Source organism: Garra rufa, chromosome 7 (genome assembly GCF_049309525.1).
Source record: "Garra rufa chromosome 7, GarRuf1.0, whole genome shotgun sequence".
Classification (NCBI taxonomy): Eukaryota; Metazoa; Chordata; class Actinopteri; order Cypriniformes; family Cyprinidae; genus Garra; species Garra rufa.
Genome location: NC_133367.1, coordinates 12766820 through 12780551, shown reverse-complemented (window position 1 = coordinate 12780551; position 13732 = coordinate 12766820). Strand labels below are relative to the sequence as shown.

The window sequence follows — 13732 nt, the reverse complement described above, 5'->3', positions numbered from 1 at the left end:
CAGTGACCTCTGGTGGGGAAGAGAAAACACACAGCCCAGAGTCATGACAATTATTCTAGAGACATTTCACAGTTATGAGTTACTCCATTTAGTCTAATGAATGTAATAGTTTCCTAACAACAAAAACACATTGATATAATATATATTTTTCGCTTGTAAAAGTCATATTCATTTTAATGAAGTAAAACTGACGACATATTTAAGATTAGACTGTATTGTAATGTAACACTTAGAAATGGCGACATTCCATTCCAAAATAAATAGTTTCTTTCACAAGATATTTTATTTTAAATTACTTTAGTTTGATTTGCTGTACAGTAATGACTAAGAACATTCCAAAAATGTTCCACACAAATGAGAAGAAATATTAACAAAGACTGATTGGTTCCTGCACTTTTTATTAATTAAATCAAATTTATTTCTGAGCAGAGAAAGTATTTTGACAGAGACACAGTTCATGACAATACAATATTCTAAAGCTGAAATTTGGTAAGCACTGATTTGGACGGACAGTCAGTGAGATTTGTGATTTACTGAAGGTTTAAAATCTCATGTGCACTGCCATCTTGACCAGGTCTCTATGTTAGAAAAGAGATTGTAATATCTCAATGGGATTCTCCTGGTTAAAAAGGGAAATAATAATAATAATAATATCTGGACCTAAGTATGGGATGGAAACATTAATCTATAAACTATATCTCAGATCGTTTTCCATAAAACTACAGCATTCAAGTGTTCCAAGTTCTAGAATTCTTCTAGAATACACATTTATTTTTAAATGATTCAATCTCTCTAAAACTGCAGATTTACCTTAAATTGACCATAATCTCTTTAATCATCACAAATAGCCATGTTCATCACTTTCATATAATTGCAAGAGATTTTGTTTTTGTGACCGTGATTGCTAAGGTAAATGGAGATTGGTTACATTCCTAAAACCTAAAACTGATTGAGGAATCAGAATTATTACCCAATAAAGCAGTAATTGAGAAGTAGGATATAAGGCACAGAACAGCAACAAATCCTACACTAATTATCTCTATTTGTTTCTGCCACAGGATTGGCATCCCGAGGTAACTAGGAATTACAGAAACTTCAGTCTGGATCCAATCCTTACGAAGATCTGAGATGGCCGAGCACCCAGAGAACCTCAAATGATGACAACCCCTAAACAGCACACAAAAATACCAACATTTACATTACAAGTTTAATCACAACATATAATAATTGCAGTTAACAGTGTTCACCGTCTGTTTGATATTAACTGCAATAACACATTTACTGTGCATTTTTGCCATACAGACATCAACAAGAGCTCAAACTAAAAAAAACACAGTGGAGGATTTGCCAAATCTGTTTTGCCAATCATTTTATTTCATTCCGTTTTAGAGCGATTATAACCTAACAATTCTGTTATTGTCTTGTTTTCAGAAAGAACACGTCAAAATTAAGTAAATTTTTGCTTAAAACAAGCTAAATAATCTGCCAGTGGGGTAAGCAAAATATTCTCATTTCAAACTGAAAATAAGATTGTTTTGCTTAGCCCACTGGCAAACGAGCAAACACTCACCGAATTTTCACTTCTTCTTTTTTTTTTCTGAAAACAAGACAATTTTTACTTCTCTTAAAAAAAATTGGATTTAAGAATATTAAGATATTCGGAAACAAGACAAAGATTCTAAGTAAGAAAAGCAGTTTTTGCAGTGTATGATTTACTTACTCATATTTTTCTCTTATTTACGTCTTAAATAGAGATGATAAACATTTAAAAATTACTATTTTGTATTTTACAAACCTTTTTATTGATACAGGCATTTCACGTCTTCAGTGCAAAGTAATCAACAAGAAAGAAAAACCATGAAATGATAAAAACTTCAAAATACTTTTAAATAATGTTATAGAATAGGCATGTGATCATATATAAAAATCATATGAAACTTTTTTTTTTTTTTACAACTTTAATAATTTACAGTGTGTCTAAAGTCACCTTCCACTCTGTTAGTATGCTTTCTCGCCTTCCAAAATGCACATTGAGACCATTTTCAGAAAGTAATATTGTTCATTTTTCCAACTTGAATTCAACTGTATAAACTGTAGTAAGTGTCAACTCTCACTCCTACCTTTTTTTTTAAGTTTTTTTTTTTAAATGTTTTAAAAGCTAAAGGTTAATCACTGAAAGAGCTACGGCTAACTTTGCTCAAAAATTCCACCCTGTTGTTAGATCTATAAACCTAACAGGGTGGAAATTCCAGAACCCAAGCTTGGAGAAAAAAAGGCCGCTCACATAGAGCGAGCAGGGAGATATAAAAATATGTAATGCTGTTTTGGCGGGTATCCTCATAAACGCAGTCTTAAATTACGAGTTATATAACGTTATACAAACAGTTGTGAGGCAATGAGATGAGCAGCAGCAGGTCTTTAAGTCACAGCAGCAAACAAAGGTATCTAATCTACAAAGGTACCAGAGATAATTGTAGCTATAATATGAACAAACAAACAAAGGCAAATAATGCAGGACACCTGGATTCTTCTTCTAATGTTTGCCGGCGTTTGTCAAACAGCTTTAGTTCATTGCCGCCACCAAATGGACAGGAGTGTGAAGCACAAACAAACGTGGGCTTTTCCTTTCTTTCTGCCACTGCATTTTCTCCCTTCAGGATGACTATCGGAATTCCTATTTACCTCTGGATTCCAAACAGAGCAGCAAATAGAGACAATTAGCGTAGCTGCTGTTCCTACCAAACAAAAATGATGTGTTTAACCCAAGCAAGAGATTGCTGATGTGCATTTGATCAGATATAACTGAAGCACAAGGATTTGAGATACATTATGTGAATGCTTGGCTAAAGAGATGACTCTAGATTTAAACAGAGAGGCTATGCCAGAGTTTTGGAGCCAAATGTAAAAAAGCTTTACCTCCTCCTTTAGTGGACTTTGCTAGGTACCAAAAGTCCAGTGTTTAATGACCTTAGGGAGCATGATGGATTGTAGCGTGGTAAGCGAAGTTAGGTACGCAGGAGCTAAACCATTAAGAGCCTTAAAAGTAGTATTTGTAACTGAAACAGAACTTAATAGGCAGCCATTACAGAGAGCACTTACATCATGTGAACGAAGAAGAAAAGAAAAAAAAAAACTAAAAAGAGAAAAGAATGCATTTGTTTAGAAACCAGTTGCAGGTTTGGAGTTAAGTTTGTGTTTATATTAACCCCTTAAGCCCTGAGGCCATTTTTGCCTCACTCAATGTATTTTTTTCAAAGTGACACACAAAAATAATGATTCATAACATGAAGACTGTAGCAAGTAGAGTCTAAAGGTTGGTATTGTTTGATAAAAAAACTTTCTGTACTTTCAAATGGAAAAAAAAAACTAATTTGGACATTCTTTAGCTGAGAAATCACTGACAAAACTGTAAGAAAGATTTGAGTGCTCAAGAGAATTTTTTTCATATCTGTCTTATCTGACATTCAATATCTCTGGACAGAAATAAGAAGAAAATTTTTTTTGATAATGTTTCCCAGAATCTTAGCTGTTTTGGTGAGAGCATAATGTATCCAAAAGTTACAGTATTTTGTACCAAAAGGGGTCTTTTTGTTTAGCTCTTGACTACGTGAATGAATGTGCCATACACAAAAATAATGACTCATATCTCCAAGACCATAGCAAGGTAGGCATCGTTTTATATAACTTTTTTTCTATATTTGTTAAGGGGAAAAAATGTTTGTGTTTGAATATGCTTGTGTTGAGAAACAAATGAAACACGCCAAGGGAAATATTTTATATCATTCTTATTTGACATTCAATATCTCATGAAAGAAGTTAGGTAGGAAAAAAAAATCTTTTTGGTCATGTTCCCCAACATTTGTGCTGTATGTGAGTTCAATTTTGTGGTGATATCATGCAGTATTCAAAAGTTACAGCATTTGGAACCAAGGTAGCCCTTCTTTTAGCTCTTCAAAGTTGAAAATGTGGTTTTGAATTTGAAGTAATCAAATCAAAGCTCCAAACAATTATATTTATTTTATTCTATTTGTTGAGACATTTCAGACATACATGGCACAAAAACATTTTTCATAAATTATAAAAATATTTTAAAACTAAAATTCTTTTTATCTGCAAATAACTCAACACTACTGAGGAGTTAATTAAAATTAAGCTCAAAACCACAGAAAAGAGAGAGAGAAAAGGTTTAGAGGAACTAGGCAGCACTGGTAAGGAGTTGATCAAAAAAGGTTGGATGCATTCCAAACCTGAATGATACTATTATTAGAAGAAAAAAAAGTTATATAAAAATATAAAATATTCAGAAATTCTCTAGGTTTTACATTCTGCTTGCCAAGTGTTCAATGGAGCATTCCAGCTGATTTCTTAAATTCATGGATCTAGGTATTATTTACACACATTTCAATCATGAGAATCTGCTGTAAATTATGATATGCCATTTTCCATGATCTGAGCATGTTTCATGAAATAACAAACGCAATAAATATGAGAATGTTACAACATGTGCGTATTTGGAGTTGTATGTTATAATTTGATGACCGATAGATATAAAAGACTGATTATAAAATGTTTGATGTCATTTAATGGGAGTACTTTTTGAAAATAATGAAGTTCTGAATAAAAGAGTAAAGCGTAACTATAATCATTTGCCCTGTTGCGCAGTAGGAGAATCCTAAAGAGATATTACAATCTCTTCTAACAGAGAGACCTGGTCAAGATTGCAGCGGACATGAGATTTTAAACCTTCAGTAAATCCGTCCAAATCAGTACTTACCAAAAACAATGATTCCGACTTTCAACTTATATAATATAATTTATGATTTAATTTATATGGTTTGATTTTGCTTTAAAGTTGCAAAGATTAAAGAGCTAGATGTCTTAAAGGGACAGTTCGTTTAAACCTGTATGTTTCTTGTTTACTTTCAAACGTCTGTGGAACGTATGTTTTGAAGAATGTAAGCAGCCGATCAGAGACATTGATACATTTCACTAAATATTTTCTCTAGTGTTTTTTGTGTTTGGAACAACATGAAGGACAGTAAATGAAGAAATAATTTACTCTTTCTGGGTAAACTGTCTCTTTAAATACACATAATAGGGAGATTTCTGTGTTATATATTAGACAGAGCAGCACAGTTTCTTCTCAAACTATTTTAAAGATCACTCATACGGTTTTAAGTTTAATGTCTACAATCCTGTAAGAAGGAAAATCCGTTTATGTAGCTTAAATACTTAAAACAGGCCAAAAATAATACTCAAAAAACAAAAACAAATTGTTTTAACTGTATGTATAATTTTATTTACATGCAGATATGAATGAATGTATTTGACTATTTAGAGGAGAGTAAAAGACACAACTGCTGTAAACTGGTGAAAATGTTTAGTTGGTCTGAACTGATAAAGAACTGAAGAGACTCATTCAATATACCTGACATCTGGACATTAACAACAGACACACACATAACTAACCTAATATAAAATGAAATGGAATTACAGTGTGTACAAAATAAGATATAATGTGTTTTAAGATAGAAATTACACACTGTAGACTTGTTTTATATCTTTTGATACATTTAAGTGCTGCACTTGACAATCACTTTTTGATTACAAACATTTGAATAATTATGAATGAGTTTAATACAACTATTAATAAACTGAAGAGCCAGACAGACTCATCTGAGCTTCTTCCTCCTCTGTTACATCTTTAAATTAAACAAAAGCATCATTTGCTTGTAATACTGAATGATTCATGTTGATTTAGTATTCATGTTTCTAACACACATGCTGCATTATTTGATTGTAAAGTCTGAGTCTCTTCACCTGTATGGATCACATTCACACATTTATCACACATTTCTTTCTCCTCATAGACACAGTAGTGAAGCTCTTCTGTGGATCCTCTCCTGATGTTTACTGCTGTTTTCATCAGGATCGAAAAACTATGATATACAGTATTTACCATCTTCTTCTGAATCAATTCTATGAGGGACTCCTGACAATGGATTTTAATCTACACTGTAAGGTCGAACAAAAGAGAGAAAAATTAGTGTTCAGTGGAACATACTGCTTATCAGTTACTACTTCAGTTACAGTTTCTTTTAAAATTAAAGTTACATTTACATGATCTTCCATAGATATTTCTAAAACAATATTTGTGTTTTAAATACATTGAACATGAACATTCATATGTTTGTCTGTTTGTGTGACTCCTGTTGAGACACTATAAAGAGAAACACATGCTAATGAGTGAACACCAAATATAATAAACCACAACAAATACTAATGTGATTTTGCCTCAAAACTAAAACCTTTCAGTTAAATGTTCCACTAGTTAAAGCCGTGTTTCCTCTAGTTTCAACATTTGTATTGGTCTCAGTAAATAAGTGAAAGTAAAGTAAGTGTAAAGTAATGTGACGTGTTGCTTGTCAAAGTAAAAACACACAAGAGACAGAGACATTGATCATGTGATGCTGGACGGCTGTGAGCTGAAGCTGGAATCTGCACTGATTTTACCAGCGTTTTCCTCCAATCTGACCAAATCTATTTCAAACTGGAATGATTCACTATTACTGATGGCATTAATAAAGCAGCTGTTGTTGGAGAAAGCTCTGACAGTCTGCTTTTGTTCTCTTTCCTCCTTTGTGTTCAACATTTTGATCATACATTTCTTTCTGACACAAACCCTTTGAAATAAAGCTTGATGATCATTTGACCATCTCCTTTCACAAATATCTGATAGTTAATATTTGTCCACATATCAGAGATAATTGAAGATCTCTTTAATATCACAAAGTGAAGTTTACTCACCTCAGTTTACAGTTTGAGTCTCGTAGCACATCAATGAGCCGCTGCTTTGAGTCTCCAATCATATTGTCTCTCAGATCAAGCTCTTTTAGAAACTGCAGTGCTTTTGTGTTTGCCAAAGACTGAGTTAAAGAAGAAACATCTGTAATGCCACAGCGATAAAGACTAGAAAGAGACAAATAGAAGAAGAGAAGATCATCTTACAAACAAATCATTAAGGTGAAGAATTTGCCACAAATATAATGTGAACCCATGAACCCACTCATCATGAGATATTGAGTAGAAAGTGTTTTGGTTTAAACTGTTGAAGTAAAGTGTTTTTTACAGAAACATATAAAACAGTATTTCTGAAACTTTCTTCAGATGGAGAAATGCCAGAAACTGCATTTCATGCAGCGCTACAAATTATGTGACAAGGGCCCAGTGATTTTAATCTAAACAGTGAACTTTAATTTGAGTGTAACTGCTGTACAGTATAATGATACTAACTGTAGTTTCTCCAGCTTGAATTGTGGGTTCATCAGTAGATCACTGAGGTTTTTCACTCCAGAGTCTCCTAGTTCATTCCCTTTTAGGTTCAGTTCTCTCAGGTGTGATGGGTTTGATTTCAGAGCTGAAGTCAGGATGAGACACTGTTTCTCTGTAATACTGCAATAACGCAGACTGAAGACAGAAAGAGAAAGAACAATGAATCAGACAAGAGTCAAGTTCATGTAAATGTAGTAAATGCATTATGAGTATGGTCACCACTATACAGTGTAATAATTAAAACATTTCCAAAAACCTTATTATATGACCATAAACAAAAACAGAAGAAGAAGAAGAAGAAAAGATTTACAACATCATCAGAGGAGAGAAGAGATGTTGTTGTGAGGGAGAAGGAAAGTTGTACAGATGAAAGATCAGGAGGGCACATAAATTAGAAATACATTATGTGCACAGATAAATCATTTAATCAATACAATATTCCATTAAAAATAATGGTAACACTTTAGAATAGGTAACACCTATTAACTATTAACTATGACTTATTAGCATGCATATTACTAGAATATTGGCCATTTATTAGTACTAATTAAGCACATAATAATGCCTTATTCTACATCCCTAATCCTACCCAATACCTAAACCTAACAACTACTTTACTAACTATTAATAAGCAGCAAATTAGGAATTTATTGTGGGAAAAGTTGTAGTTAATAGTTAATAGGTGTTATCTATTCTAATGTGTTACCAAAATAATAACTGTCAACTTTAATTTCATGGTGAGTTTATGAAAGTAAAAAGTCAACTTTAATCTGACTGTAACTGCTGTACAGTATAATGATACTAACTCTAGTTTCTCCAGCTTGAATTGTGGGTTCATCAGTAGATCACTGAGGTTTTTCACTCCAGAGTCTCCTAGTTCATTCAAGCTCAGGTTCAGTTCTCTCAGGTGTGATGGGTTTGATTTCAGAGCTGAAGTCAGGATGAGACACTGTTCCTCTGTAATACTGCAATAAAACAGACTGAAGACAGAAAGAGAAAGAACAATTAATCAGATCTATGATGCATCATCAGCAAATGCCATACATTCACTAATACACCAGCAAAATCATGGAAACTTCTAACATATGAATGAACAAACCAAGAGAGGAGTATTTGAGGACACTAGTTCCAATCCAAGTCTGGACCCAACCTCAGTCAACAAATAAGTGGATTTTACCAATGAAAATTATAATATAGGATCAATGTAAAAACAAAAGTAAAGTTAAAATTAGATGATCTATTTTCACATTTTTAATGGAAGAATATCATCATATTAAATATTTAAGCTATTTTAGAGTGTAGTTTACAATTTCAAACTATACTAATATACTAAATATTAGGGCTGTCAGTTTAACACATTAATTAGTTCTTAAAACTTATGTGATTAAATATTTGAATGCAGTTAATGCACTGACTCCATCCCCAGACCTGTATGTCATCTTATATTTCATATAGTTAACAAATATGATTCAGGGTAACAACTCCATAAATGCATTTATGCGGAAATTCAACATGTTTGTGGAAAAATGCCAGGTATGAGTTTTTGTCTCATATTTATATCACAGGATAAATGACATCACTCAAGCAGGGAGACCAGTAGCTATTGCACGAGAGCTGATTATGACCCGAATATCACACGCTGTAAAATTTGATTACAATTTTACAATTTGTATTTTTATTGCAATATTACAGTTTGTAATGCTAACTTGATACTTTTTCATTTAACACACAAAAATAATCTTTTGTGGGTATTTTCACAGTTACATTTATTTATAAGTATAACTGTCAGAATCATCTGTCATATGTTAGACTGCTTTTTTATCTGTTGTCACTTCTGTTTAGTTTCACAGCAAGAATATCTAATTTCAGCAAGTTTTATGCTGTTTTTACAGATACACATAAAAACATAGTATTTCTGAATCTTTCTTCAGACGGAGAAATGCCAGAAAGTGCAGCGCAACAAATGATGTGACAAGAGCCCAGTGGTCTTAATCTAAACAGTGAACTTTAATCTGACTGTAACTGCTGTACAGTATAATGATACTAACAAAAGTTTCTCCAGCTTGAATTGTGGGTTCATCAGTAGATCACTGAGGTTTTTCACTCCAGAGTCTCCTAGTTTATTCCAGCTCAGGTCCAGTTCTCTCAGGTGTGATGGGTTTGATTTCAGAGCTGAAGTCAGGATGAGAAACTGTTTCTCTGTAATAGAGCAATCCCACAGACTGAAGACAGAAAGAGAAAGAATAATGAATCAGTCATGTTGTTAATGTGCGAGTTAAATTAATCATGAGTAAAAACTATACAGTGCAATAAATAAAGTGTTCTCTGAAAACAACAGAAGTAAATAAATAATCATACAGCCATAAACTAAAACATGTTGTGATCATATTTTTTTCTTATTGTGATTCATGTCTGAGTGAAAGGTCAGGAATTCATTTTTGATAAAAGCCAGGATAATTGTTGTTTGTTATTGCTCTGATCTCATGTGACTGACAGAGTGAGAAGAGAAGAAATGCTTCTGTGAGGGTAAGGCATAGTTATTTTCATTAAATATCACAAAGATACATTATTTTAGGAAATGTAATGTTTAGAGGAGATTAAATCATCCCAAAATTTCCTCTTCCTAAACGAAGACAAGGCAGAGGTAATTGTTTTCAGTCCTAATGAAAACTCTCACTGTATAAGCCCTGAGTTGGAAAATGTATTAGTTTTTCGATCCTTACAGGTGCGGAACCAAGATGTTCTTGTTGACCAACATTTAAATTAAAATTAATAAACATATCTCTTCTGCTGTCAGATCCAGTTTCAGCTTCATTTACTGTCTAAACTTAAAAACCTTCTCACTCCTAAAACTCAAGAATGGCTGTTCATGCATTTATGTCTCGTCTAGATTACTGCAATTCTTTATATTAGTCTCAAATAGTGCGTCTTCAGTCTCCAATTCTTCTAAAATGTGTCGTAAACATGAACGTGACATCAAGCCAATTTGAATCAAATTAATCTTTAATTAATATAAATATTTTTTGCCTTAAAGGTGCTATAGAATGCATTGATACAATATTTTAAAATGTTCTACATAGAAGGTATATGGCTTAGGTAAGGGCAAAAAGTCTCCAGAAACAGTTTTACAAGTCCATTTACAACCCTATGATTTAACCCTAGAATGAAATGCACTGTTTTTACCTTATTTGAAAGGTTCATGAATAATAATGATTGGCTGTTTCTCCACTTAAAATCTAGAAATGCACCCTGGCATGATGATGATCTGAGGTTATTAATGCTTCAAAGAGACAAGGTGAAGGAGGCTGCACAGATGTCAAGAAATGATCATAACAAACTATTGTATCGTAAGTTAAGAAACAAGGTTACAAAATTACTTTTAAACAAGAAGGAATATTCTAAGAAAAAACTTAGATGTGCAGGTGGTAATAGTCAGAAAATATGGAAAACATTACATTAAATAATGTATAAAAAGACAATTTTCAAGGGTGTGTGGAAAATGAGGGGCAGTATATCATTAAAACCTTAGATACAGCTAATTATTTAAACCTTTTTTTATTAATTTAAACTGAATGTACAATTTTGCATGCACAGTAACGATTTACACGTTTTATGTTATCCCATTGTTAAAATGATGAAAGAAGATATGTTGCATTAATTTTAGTCCCATTGATCAAAATAGAGTAGAACAGACATAAATTCCAGATGACAAATCATTTCTATGGTAAATTGCCAATAAACAGTAGCTAATCAGTCATATATTTAATCTATGTTTGCTTAGAGGTGTACATCCAAATCTATAAAAAGAATATAAAATGATACCATTACTTGAAAAGGGAAAAACGGATTTTTAAGGATCTAAGTGTTATTAGTATTCTTCCTTCCATAGCTTAATGGCTAGAGAGTTGGACTTGTAACCCAAAGGTTGCAGGTTCGAGTCTCAGGTCCAGCAGGGATTGTAGGTGGGGGAGTGGATGTACAGCACTCTCTCCAACCTCAATACCCCTGAGTCCCTTGAGCAAGACACCAAACCCCCAACTGCTCCCCCGCTGCCCACTGCTCCAGGTGTGTGTTCACAGACATCAAGATCCAGTGTATGAATCTCAACAACGGTGACAAACAACGTATTCAGCTAAACGGATCAACTCAACATCACAAAACAAGCTACTAAAAATTCACATAAAAACAACAAAAACAAATGAAAATAGTAAGAATAAATCAATTACGAAGACAATTCAGCCCATAATTTATTCATGCTGCAATGCATCATGGGAGTAAAGGATGAGTTTTGATTGGCTACAACATGCTTTTTGGATGGTCACCGTTGTTGTGATTCTCACACCGATTCTTCATGTGTGCCTTAAAAAAACTGTTTTTTAAGACTTTGATCAAAACATTATTATTATTATATATATTTTTTTTACATATGTGTCTGACTACAGATGTGATCCTATTCAGTTTATGTAACCAGTGAAAAAAGCCCATAGACTATTATACAAAGCACTACACAAAGATTTCTTGAAAACATGATCACCTTTGCTCTGGTTTGTCTGGCTGTTACAGCAGCAAAACAAGGTCTAATATTATGTTACGTTCCAGAACGTATTGTTTTTCCTGTGTGGGGTTTTGTGTGTGTGCCTTCTTTCTTTCTCTTTCTTTCTTTCTTTCTCTCTCTCTCTCTCGGTGCATGCTGGGAGTGTTGGGGTGTGTGTGAGGGTGCTCAAGGGGAGAGGACGATTGATTTATTTTTTTCAGCCTTTTTGGGTTCTTTACTTTTTTTTGTTATTTCTTTTCTTTTTTTCTTAGATCACACGATTTGGGTTTTTCCAAAAAAGTAACATTTGATTTTTTTTGTGAAAGTGTTTGGGATCTTTTGAAGCGGCATCGGGATGGCGTCTGCCCCTGCGGGGGTGGCGTCACCTGTGTCGCTTCGTCATGGAGTCAGGTGTGTACCAGCGCAGGGAGTCTCTGTTGAAGACGTGCTGCTGGCAATTGGGGAAAAAGTTGGATATGAAAACATTACTTCGGCATCCAGGATGAATAAAGCAGTAGTAGTTTTTGTCGAGAAGGAAGATTTAGTCAATCGGTTGGTAAGCGACGGAATTGTGGTAAGTGGCGATTTTCTTATCATTTCACCGCTTGTTACTCCGACGACTAGAGTTACAATATCTAATGTGCCTCCCTTCATTCGTAATGACGAAATTGAGAAAGCATTAACGCGATATGGAAAATTGGCTAGTGAGATTAAAATGATCCCTTTGAGGTGTAAAAACGCTGCTCTGAAACATGTGATGTCTTTTAGACGACAGGTGTTTATGTTATTAAATGAACCAGAGTTGGATATATCGTTTAGAGTTTTGCACGAAGGGAAAGCGTATGTTATCTACGCGAATACTGGCAGCATTAAATGCTTTGAATGTGGGGATATCGGACACAAAAAGCACGCATGTCCACATAAGGCCCAGGTTAGTGAAGTGGAAGTTAGGCCTAGTACTTCGGCTGCTGGTGAGAGTACCAAGTCAATTCATGAAGATGTGCAGCCTCAAGCTACTTTAGAGAGGAACATTGATAATGATAGACTGATTGAAAGTCAGACTGAGGATGTTATTGAAACAGTTGGTTCTGGTAGAAATGATGAGGTTTCTGAATTGGATGATAATAGTAAAATGCATGATGCTGTAACTATGGTTAGTGGTGAAGTTTCTTATGAAAATTCTGAAATATCTAACTCTGCTGAAAAGTGTACTGATGTTGATTTAGGGATGAGAGATGATGATACATTCTCTGATATATCTGACATCGGATCACAGTGTGGAAATGTGGAAGACGTGTATCCACTACAGGACATAAACGATTTTCTGAATGTAACTTTCGGTAGAACGGTTGAAGTTAAAGATTTTTTTTCCTGATGTGGATAAATTTGTGCATACAGTAAAATTGTTGCAGAAGAATGTTAGCTATGAGGCTTTAAGTAAACAGAAAAGGTTTAGATTGAAGAAGATGTTAACAAAGCTACGAAAGGATAAAGCAAATGCCTCACAAAGCAAATCAAATGTTTAAGTCACATGGGGTAAATAACTTTCTCTGCCTTTTTTCTCTTTTTCTGTCCTTTTTATATTTTCTTTTCTTTATGGAGCTGTTGAGGGTGGGCTCTTTAAATATAAATGGGGGTAGAGATGGAAATAAATTGGCAATGTTATCGGAGTTGTTTACTATTAAAAAGATAAATGTAGTTTTCTTACAAGAAACACACACAAGTTTAGATAATCAATCTGAGTGGAATAAATGGTGGCCGGGGAAAAGTATTTTAAGTCATGGGACAAATACAAGTGCTGATATAGCCATTTTATTTTCCAAAGATATGAAGGTCAATGTTTTGGCTGTGGAAGAAATTGTGAGA

At 33.7% G+C, this 13732-nt stretch overlaps 1 protein-coding gene across 1 annotated transcript in view; it reads right to left on the bottom strand.

Moving 5' to 3' along the window:
- LOC141337933 (NACHT, LRR and PYD domains-containing protein 12-like) overlaps positions 1 to 13732 on the bottom strand; it is a 97528-nt gene that overhangs the window by 34741 nt on the left and 49055 nt on the right. The window contains exons 15-16 of the mRNA XM_073843508.1: positions 8139 to 8312; positions 7294 to 7467 (exon numbers count right to left, since the gene is read on the bottom strand). Coding sequence (XP_073699609.1) covers positions 7294 to 7467; positions 8139 to 8312 — 348 coding nt within the window. The remainder of the gene's footprint in view (positions 1 to 7293; positions 7468 to 8138; positions 8313 to 13732) is intronic.